Raw genomic sequence first — 11,278 nt, 5'->3', positions numbered from 1 at the left:
ATTTTCGGCGCATTGGCGGCCATTTTTGAAAAAACGTGTTTATTTCCAATACAAAGTGTGATCTCACTTGTGTCTTAGGATAAATTTATTTGTATGACCCTAAGGTACTTCCATACCAAAGGGGACCTTTGCATCATGACTTGAAGTCAAAGGCCTATTTTTTGGCCTTAACCTCCCTACTAATACTAGAGCTGCAACTAACGATTATTTTCGTAATCGATTAATCTGTCGATTATTTTCTCGATTAATCGATGAATCCGTTGGTCCATAAAATGGCAGAAAATGTTAGAAAAACATTGATCAGTGTTTGTCAAACCTTGAAATGACGATGTTCTTGAATGTCTTGTTTTGTCCACAAACCAAAAAGATTCAGTTTTAATGATTTCTTTGTTATGTGGAGCAAAGACTAAGAAAATATTCACATTTAAAAAGCTGAAACAATCAGAAATCTTGTTTTAATCATGAAAAAAGCTTCAAACCGATTAATTGATTATCAAAATAGTTGCCGATTAATTTAGTAATCGATTAATAATCGATTATTAATCGATTCATTGATTAATCGTTTCAGCTCTTTACTATACTATGACGTTTTTGACCAGTTTTGGACGACATACAAACTATGATGTTTTTGACCATTTTTGGACGACATACTATACTATGACGTTTTTGACCATTTTTGAATGACATACTATACTATGATGTTTTTGACCATTTTTGGACGACATACTATACTATGACGTTTTTGACCATTTTTGAACGACATACTATACTATGACGTTTTTGACCATTTTTGAATGACATACTATACAATGACGTTTTTTTTACCATTTTGACAGTTTTTGAACAACATACTATACTATGACGTTTTTGACCATTTTTGGACGACATACTATACAATGACGTTGTTGCCCATTTTTGAACTACATACTATACAATGACGTTTTTGACCATTTTTGAACTACATACTATACAATGACGTTTTTGACAATTTTTGAACGACATACTATACTATGACGTTTTTGACCATTTTTGAACGACATACTATACTATGACGTTTTTGACAATTTTTGAACGACATACTATACTATGATGTTTTTGACAATTTTTGAACGACATACTATACTATGACGTTTTTGACCATTTTTGGACGACATACTATACAATGACGTTGTTGACCATTTTTGAACTACATACTATACAATGACGTTTTTGACCATTTTTGAACTACATACTATACAATGACGTTTTTGACCATTTTTGAACGACATACTATACAATGACGTTTTTTACCATTTTGACAGTTTTTTGAACAACATACTATAGTATGACGTTTTTGATCATTTTTGGACGACATACTAAACATGATGTTTTTGACCGTTTTGGACGACATACTATACTATGACGTTTTTGACCATTTTTGAATGACATACTATACTATGATGTTTTTGACCATTTTTGGACGACATACTTTACCATGACGTTTTTGACCGTTTTTGGACGACATACTATACTTTGATGTTTTTGACCATTTTTGGACGACATACTATACCATGACGTTTTTGACCATTTTTGGACGACATACTATACTATGATGTTTTTGACCATTTTTGGACGACATACTATACTATGACGTTTTTGACAATTTTTGAACGACATACTATACCATGACGTTTTTGACCATTTTTGGACGACATACTATACTATGATGTTTTTGACCATTTTTGGAGGACATACTATACTATGACGTTTTTGACAATTTTTGAACGACATTCTATACCATGATGTTTTTGACCATTTTTGGACGACATACTATACCATGACGTTTTTGACCATTTTTGGACGACATACTATACTATGATGTTTTTGACCATTTTTGAATGACATACTATACTATGACGTTTTTGACCATTTTTGGACGACATACTATACCATGACGTTTTTGACCATTTTTGGACGACATACTATACTATGACGTTTTTGACAATTTTTGAACGACATACTATACCATGACGTTTTTGACCATTTTTGGACGACATACTTTACTATGATGTTTTTGACCATTTTTGGAGGACATACTATACTATGACGTTTTTGACAATTTTTGAACGACATTCTATACCATGATGTTTTTGACCATTTTTGGACGACATACTATACCATGACATTTTTGACCATTTTTGGACGACATACTATACCATGATGTTTTTGACCATTTTTGGACGACATACTATACTATGACGTTTTTGACCATTTTTGAACGAATATGATACTATACCAGGGGTCTGCAACCTGCGGCTCTGGAGCCACATGTGGCTCTTCAGCCACTCTGCAGTGGCTCATTGTAGCTTTAGGATCAAGGCGACAAATACAATTTTTTTAATATCTTGTGCATCACATCCAACGTCGACGTAAAATGCAATATTTAGTACACGTTTGGATGTGTCCTGTCTATCTTTGGATCCACATACCGTTTTCTCGAGCACGAACGACATACAATCCAAATATTTGCTTCATTTATTTCAAAGTGGGTTCATTTTAAATTCATTAATTTGCTATACTATGCCGTTTTTGACTATTTTTGACCATTTTTGGACGTCATACTATTGTATGACATTCTTCTCAAATTTTGGACCAAAACTTTTTTCCACAAAAATTATGCAATTTTTGGAAGACATAGTATAGTATGACGTTTCTGTCAATTTTTGGACCAAATTGACAAATTTTGGACGACAGTATAGTATGACGTTTTTGTCAAATTTTGGAGGACATAGTATAGTATGATGTTTTTGTCAAATTTTGGGCGACATAGTATAGTGTGACATTTTTGTCAAATTTTGGACCTAATTTTTTTTTTTTTAAATTGTCACATTTTGGACGACATAGTATAGTATGACGTACTACATAGTATAGTATGACGTTTTTGTCAAGTTTTGGAGAAAGTATAAAAGCAAAATCACATGTATATTGTGTCAACAAGGTTTTTAATGTAAAAATACATCATCGAGTTTTAGTTACAAATTCACTGTGTTTGAGATGAAATCAGCATAAACACCATCTATAAAAATGAATATTATTCAAAGAAAAGTAATAAATATAAAATGATGTAGATAAAACTGTAAAAAAAGAAAGAAAAAAGAACAGACACTTGTACCAGTTTACTCAAGGTTAAGAAAACCATGTTTCTTTTGAACAGCATATAAAACCTGAAATGTATGGGTCACAAATACACAATAATCCCATATTCAACATACATACAGTATGTGGATGTGGGAGCAATCTCCAAGTTAAAAGTGCGAGAATATCGTGTCAAATTATAAAAAAGGAAAAAATAACGGGTCCCCTTATTTGTTAATTCTGCATAGAGACTATAACCTACATCCACAAAAAACTTTCTGTTAATCCGAGGAAGCAAAATGTAAACCGTTAACACTTAATTATCTCCCAAAAAGAAGGCAGCAACATTATTTAAAGTCACAATCCTTACTGGGAACAGCCCCACTACCCATCCACTTTGGTTGTTTCAAGGATGAGGTTAAATTTCTGTTGGTTAACATGCTTACAACAGTGTATCCACACAAAAAAAAAGAAAAGAAAAAGTACTGAAGACTAAAGTAACAGACGTCAGTGCATCTCACTGTTCTTTGAAGGCATCTGAAGTAACATTTCTTAGTAACAGCAAAACAGAAAAAAGACAAAATAAAAATTGTGCCTTTAAAAAGAAGCATGACATGATTTTCCAACAATATTATGTAAAAACCCTTAAAACAACACGTCCAAACATGTCATGTTCGGTTTAAATGTCAGCAAATGATGCAACATTAATAACACTACTCCATGTTTCCCTTCTTCTCAGTACTCACTGTACAGTATTCAGATACAAATATATAAACAGGAAAACACCTAAAACCTGACCCACAATCCCTCTGGAGGGTTTCATTACCATGGCAGTATCAGCGGCAGCAGAAGGAGGCAGAGTCACCATGACGCCAGACACCGCCTCTGCTGCTGACATACTCCATAAATAGAAGTTGTACTTAAAATAGGTTTCTTCAGTTCATCAGTATATATAAAAAAGAATGAAATGAATCCAGTGTCTGTGTCATACAACCACCTTTCCCTTGATGTCCAGCTTGTTGTTTTCACTCGTTTTGCTGGACTGGTCCTCTGTGAATGTGATGTAGGAGTAAATCAGGCTGCCTGCTATGCTGCAATGACACAGAGAGGGGGAGCAGCTGTGTTACAACACACACACAACACAAACAACACAGTAATTAAACCAAGTGCTTACGGTTTTTGAATACTTCCAACATTTTATAAAATTTAATATAAATGTTTTGTAAAATTATTAATAAATAAATTGGTTACATAGGCAATTTTCTGTAATAATAATAATATTATTTAAGATTCTTATTTTACACTTTAAAATGTATCCCTAAAAGCATGTCTTTTGAACATTAAAACATTTTGTAACATTTTCCAGTGGTGGAAACGTGGTGTTTTTGTAATAAAAAGTATCATATTATTGTAACAATACAAAGGGTTAGGTATGTTGTGATTTTTTTTCTTCAAATTATTAATATTTTTTTATTTTCAACAACTTCAGTAACACTCCTGTGTGTGCATGTGTGTGTGGGTTTTCCCCGGGTTCTCCGGTTTCCTCCCACGGTCCAAAAACATGCAATATGGGGATTAGGTAAAGTGGACACTCTAAATTGTCCGTAGATGTGTGAGTGTATGGTTGTTTGTCTCTATGTGTCCCTGTGATGGACTGGCGATCTGTCCAGGATGTACTCCGCCTTTCGCCCCATGTCAGCTCAGATTGGCACAGCACCCACCACCACAACCCTCATGTGGAGGATAAAGTGGTAGATAATGGATAGATGGATGGGTAACATATGGACATTTGTCCAAACCAAAGACAGCTTACAGACAAAGGACTGTGCCTGTTTAGTTTTAAGAATGACAGAAAATATTCATATCATCCAATGCCAGATGACAAAATTACATCAACTGAGTGAGCGCTCACTGGGAGGCAGGAAAACAAAGCAATTTTCCTTTGAGCACTGATCAATAACATTGGGTCTATGGTCGTTGCAGGCAAGATCATGTTACTTGAGTCGTATCACTGTGGAGGTAAACATGTTGTAGCACATCACCCGTCAAAACAACTGGATCCATTTCCCAACAAGCATGCATGTTTGAGTTCATACAGCTGCATGACACATTCATATCTGCTTCTCTTTCCTTTCTCTGACCACAAACAAAAAAAGGGAAGACAAATGTAATGAGTCTTGTGAAAAAGACAAATGTTCCTGGTTCATATATCAAGCCCTCAGGCGCAGGTGGGTTTAGTGAAGATGTGGTGCACGTAGCTCTCACAATGTTCCCTTTGTCTTTTGGTTTTAAATGTCAGGAATCGAGTAATTTAACAAAATACTGGGCAAATTCAAAACTGGGCCAAATGATGGCACTAGATATAATCTCTAGATTAAGTTACTCACTCAATAGGTACTTTATAATCTTCACAGGACAATTACTCAAATGAAAATAGTGTCACCTAATGTGGTCTCTGACTTTCTTGAATATAAAACCAGTCTTGTCAGTCTCCTCTGACATCACCTAGGCATTTTTACCCAGAAAACTGCAGCTCACAGGATTTTTATTTTCCCTCTATTGGACCGTTCTCTGTAAACTGCAGAGAAGGTTGGATCAGGAGTTTCTTAGATAATTCAGATCAGCCCGTCTGGCAGCAACAACATTCAAAGTGGCTTTAATCGCATTTCTTCTCTTGTTCTGCTTGAACTTCAGCAAGTCATCCTGACCGTGTCCACAGACCATAATGCATCAAATTGCTGTCATGTGGTTGGCTGGTGTGTTGTGTGCATTAATATTGTGTTAAACAGGCGTATCCAATAAAGTGGCTGGTGAGAGTTAACAATATTCTGTTGTGGTTGCTTGGTGAGATAAAAAAAAACAAAAAACAACAAAACCAAATAGAAGATTTTTTATGAAAATGAATCCATCTATCTGACCTTTTTTTTTTAGAATTGTAAGTATTATTTTTTACCTGATATTCAAACCTATGAAGTTAGTCCAGGAGAAAATGTAGTCTCCACTGAACACCATCCCGATGTACGTTACCAGGACATTCTGCAGAGCAAAGGGAATGTAAATTAAAGTATAATGTTTGGTGTATTTCACTGTAACGCGACACAAACCGTGCAGCTCACCTTGATGCATCCCACGATCGTAGTTGTTAGGGCAGAGTTGTACTGCGTGCACAGCACGGTGGAGTACATCAGCACAAACCTGCCAAACAGAAATGTCATCATATTACTCACGAATCAACACATGTTGGAGCATGAAATCAGATTTCACAAGAAGAAATGTGAGGTCACAATGAGAGTGCTAGATTTCCCTGTTGTGACAGCAGTGCCTGAGAAACTTGGTATAATCCAGATGTTCAGTCCTGGCACAAAATGCCATCCTGCTCATTTACGCAAAAAAAAAACAAGGACGTCACACATGTTAAGTACTTGGCTCGTCTTACCCCATGATACATGAGAAGATGAACTGGGTGAGGAAAAGCACATCGGTCCAGCCGTCATATTCCACAGCCTGTCAAGAGAGGAACAGCGTGGGAAACAGCAAACATTAACAATGACATATACACGAGAACTAAGGATGAACACAATACACTTTCAAGTTGAGAGTCGAGGATCAATTATCGAGACAATTGTGAATGAGGAAAGGCATTAATATAGCCAACATAAGGGGGAACCAGTATCTTTCCAGTTAACAAAGGACCTCACAATTTATAGATTCTCATTTGAAAATATCCTACGTACCAGGTTTTTAATGTTAGTAATGAATTGGTGTTTTTTTTGGGTCACAGAAAAACGGTTTGTCACACTTCTTGGTAGCATCATTAATGCTTCTTGCAACATCAGCTCATCTGTTTCCACTTGTGTACAAACATGTGTACAAATACAGACATTCATCCAAACCAAAAGAAAGTCGATTACAAACAGAAGGCGCCAACCCTTTACGTTTAATCATCTAAAAGAAAACAATTGTTGACGCTTATTTGATCAATTATTGTAATAATCACAATCATCATTCGTTATGACAAACATTGTTCTATCTTCCCATGCCAAATGAGCACATACAGCAAAAACTGGAGGAAGAAAAGGCTAGATATATTAGATAGTGAGCCCTGAGGAGTCGATGTCACAACAAACACTAATACTAAAAAATTCAACAGTGAACGTCCAATAACTTAACTTAAGGCTAGTTGTCTCTATCTTTACTGTGGGTACTGAATCTGGACTGTGGGTACTGAGTCGAGGGGAGCTGTAGAAGCAGTTTTAATAACTGTAGTAGGTGCATAATAGCAGCTTTGTGCCTCCCTGGCTGCTGGGCCCCAGCTGGGCAAACCAGAAGGTCTTAGCCAGCTCATATTTACAGTGTACGCCCATGCCTTCATATATTTTCACTCCCTTCAATTCGGGATAAAACCTTGCAATAGCTGATTAGTTGAGCCAAGACCGTGAGCTCACTACCTTCGCAGTTTGACCACTGTTTCACAGATTTCACATTGGCAAATTTGCCATAGAAAAGAAAAGGATGTTTGGTTGTTTTAATGACAATATCTGGAAATATAATTAATAGATCAATTACCTTCTGCATATCTCCAGTCACATGAGCCAACAGCAGTGTGGGGACTATCATAAATAATGCATTATAATACAACAATCCATACTTTCCCAACTCCTGTAAGAGAAAAAGAGAGAGCAAAGTTGGGTGGAAGGAGGGAGCAACAGGAGCATGTAAAATTAGCAGAGCTTGAACAGAGAGGGTTATTCACAACTCTTTCCATTTATTCCTCACTAACTGGCATTTTTTAGACGTTAGACAGGGTCAGCCCACTGCACTACCTGGAAGCAACATTCCCACGCCTTCTTAACCATCACATTTCACACTTTCAGGGACTTTCTAACACCACACATTTTAACAGAACTATGTAGGCTTTACCAAAGTTCACTGACAACGAAGGGAGTTCAGAATAAAAATGTTCAGTCACTCTCTTCTTGGCTCTTGCACAGCAAAGCAATATTGTGTAAGTGGAGCAACAAACAGCAGGAAAGAAAAACCTACATTTCTATTTTTCCATAAGTTGTAAACATTAAATTTTATTAACCCCAAGTCTGGAAATAGAGTTATATATTCAAGGCCTCCATTTTCTTTTCTCGAATTCCCAAACATTCAAGAATTTCCAGGGCTTGTGGGAACTCCAATTCATCCGACTATAGCTCAGCGCTGGCAGATGGTGCGCTACAGCCATCACAGTCTAAATCTGGACCAAGTTCTGCCTCTGCTGTAATGCGAGAGCTACTGGGTGAGCTCATGTGACATACAGAATGACTAAAACAAGCCAGTCAAACTCATTGCGTAGAGGGCTGAATGCAAGGCAAACAAACACATTTTATGACAGTATAGTCTCACAGCAGCAAAACGAGTTTTAAATCCACTTAACTTGGACAGCAAGTAAACGCCTCAAGGTAACACTGCATTCTTTAAGCCAGACATTGAAGGACAGTTTAGTTTCTCCAAATTCACCAGCATCAGCTCGAGGCCAAAAACAGCTTCTCCCCAACAATGAAAACTATTCATCAGGCCATGCTGCACATACCTTTGCATCTAATTTTTGTTTCACATAGGCTCCATTAGCTGCAGTCAGTACATCATTCAGAAGGATGAACACGTAGCCTTCCATGTCAAAAGATAAGTCGGCACTATGGACAAAGATGAGAGAAAGCACATTGTTCAGCAGGTAAATAAGCATTATTTATGTCACAATTTAACCGCAGAGTCTCTTTAACTCCAGATACACATGTGTCTAATGAGCCTAAAGACAACATTACCAAGTGGACACATATATCAGGACAGGACATCTCTTTGTAGTGGTGGTAATTCTGCTTTAGTTAACAGTCAGGACACCTGGATTCTTACCTGGCAGCTATAAACGCCCCGAGGATCATTGTAAATACTGTCAGCTGGACCGGCCTGGAGAATTTCTTCCTGTCAGAGGTCAGAGACAGTAGAACAATTAAATGCAATTAAGATGTAAGTGAAAGCCACCATTTCAGTACCAGAAGAAAGGCTTGGCTTTCTTCTTCTGGTAACACGTCCCAATAAGTACAAGCACCAGTAAAATGACCAAGAATGTGGGTTATCTGTCATGTGCAATCTTACTTGAGCAGAATTCCCTCAGCCAGCATGGTGAACAAAATGGAAAACCTCCTGAGGACAGTAAACATGGGCAGGCTGGTGGAAGAATAAAAACATATATAAGGATTAACATTTACCATAGGAAACAAGCACACCTGATGAAACTAAATAAGCATCTCTTATACTGGAATGAGATGCGGACTCACTTGAGCCTTTTGGTTCCGAACAGACCAGTGATTTGATTTCCCACATAAAGAAGAGGTAGAGGAAATGTCTGAAAAACAAGGCAAACATACCAAGGCGCTGTGATCAGGAGCAGAAGTTTCTGATTTATAACTGTCTTGCTGTAAACAAATACCCAAGTTCTCCTTGCATGGTTAGTAAATGAGACATTCAAGGTAGAACTTACCAACAGCCTTATTTATTTATTACAGAATAGAAAATGGCAAAAGGCTTGAATTCATTGAGTGTATTCATTCATTCATAAACAAGAGGATGGTTTGTCTCACCTTGCGAAATATACTCTCATCGAAGTCAGAGAAGCTGATCACCTTCGCAGCCTTGCCCACCCACAGCACAATCACTGTGGCCAGCATCTACACACACATTCAACAGAAATGTACTTTTACCTCCGTTTCTGTCTTCGGTGAGGTGTCAACTCGTATAAATAACATTAACTTACTTGTCCTATTCCGACACATATTGAGGAAGGAAACCTGAAACGACAGAGTTGAACATCCGTTAGTCCAAAGCTTAATAATAAGCAAAATGTGACCACGCGAAGCTTCTAACGTTATAAGCTTGCTAAAAATGCTAATGTGAGTCAATCTTAAGTTAGCTCCATCGGGCGCTCTCGCTAGCAAAAAGTTGCCGGTAGCCATGAAGCTGCGCTGGGTCCGTCTCTCCGCCGTACGCGGGGAAGTTCCACGGCTAGGCTAGCTAAACGCTGTGTAGCATTCGTCACCGTTACCCGACGGCGTTAATCTTTACCTGTAGTTGGTGAGGACGCTCTTGTTCACCACGACGATGAAAAACGAACTCACTCCGTAAAACCCAGCGGCGAACAGCTTCACGAACACCGTCAGAGGTTTGTCCGCCATCCCTGACACAAGTTTTCATTCCTCTGTGAGCCGTGAGGGCTCAGTCTCCCCCTGCCATCACTGCACAGACGCGCACACACACACGGGCGCGCGCACACACACACGGGCGCGCGCACACACACACGGGCGCGCGCACACACACACGTTTCCATGACTTCAGAGGACATTTCTCCATTACATTTACTGACATGGAACTCACTAAAACCTTGAACGTAACTACTACTGGCCCAACCCTAACCTCATTCTAACCATGCAACATACCTTCCCCTTAAGCATTTTGAAATTTATGGTATTTTTGTCATGTGTCAAACTCAAGGCCCAGGGGCCAGATGTGGCCCGCCACGTCATTTTATGTGGCCCGCAAGTAATTATTTGGTCTTGAAAATCTGTGTTAAAATAGGGCTATGCTGCCAAACTACGTACGTAGTTTTTTGTCATATCTTAATACACACAGCACATGTTTAGACTCTAAATGGCTTATTTCTCACCTCAAATTATCTTAACACAGAAAAGTGAGAAACGGCCACTGTTTCAACAACAACAGTCTTTCTCTCTCGGACGCCATTGCTCACTGTGTCACGGAGAAGTATGAAGGCTTGAGGGGTCTCCGTGGTTACGCAGTCGGATAACGCATTACGCAGTCGGAGAAGTATAATGTGGCCTTAAGGTTTGCGTTGACCATAAACTACATTTCCCACAATGCATGGCGATTGCGTTACCCGCAAAGTGACGGGATCCCGCCACTACATCACAGTGTATCATTGTATACGCATCACACAAGGAGTGAAATTTCAGATTGAGACTGTGATCGTGGCAGAATGTATTCACAAAAGCCACAACCAAAAACTATGCTGCAGTGAAAGCTAGTTTTTATTGTGGCGGAAGAAATCACCTGTGTTTCAAAGTCTTTTTCTGAGTGTGCGTTTTTGAAGCAGTGCATGCTGAAG

At 38.2% G+C, this 11,278-nt stretch overlaps 1 protein-coding gene across 1 annotated transcript; it reads right to left on the bottom strand.

Moving 5' to 3' along the window:
• Positions 1–3,033: 3,033 nt before the first annotated feature.
• slc35d1a (solute carrier family 35 member D1a) lies at positions 3,034–10,367 on the bottom strand. Its single transcript, XM_083887634.1, has 12 exons — positions 10,222–10,367; positions 9,914–9,947; positions 9,741–9,827; positions 9,438–9,505; positions 9,256–9,327; positions 9,013–9,081; positions 8,693–8,795; positions 7,681–7,773; positions 6,551–6,618; positions 6,231–6,309; positions 6,068–6,150; positions 3,034–4,205 (listed from the first exon to the last, which is right to left on the bottom strand). The coding sequence occupies exons 1-12, from the start codon at positions 10,329–10,331 to the stop codon at positions 4,100–4,102; spliced, it is 972 nt and encodes a 323-aa protein (XP_083743760.1). The 5' UTR covers positions 10,332–10,367; the 3' UTR covers positions 3,034–4,099.
• Positions 10,368–11,278: the final 911 nt, after the last annotated feature.

This window comes from Microchirus variegatus (assembly GCF_963457635.1).
Source record: "Microchirus variegatus genome assembly, chromosome: 4".
NCBI classification, from domain to species: domain Eukaryota; kingdom Metazoa; phylum Chordata; class Actinopteri; order Pleuronectiformes; family Soleidae; genus Microchirus; species Microchirus variegatus.
The sequence above is the reverse complement of the archived record's forward strand: the minus strand, read 5'-3'. Positions and strand labels throughout refer to the sequence as shown.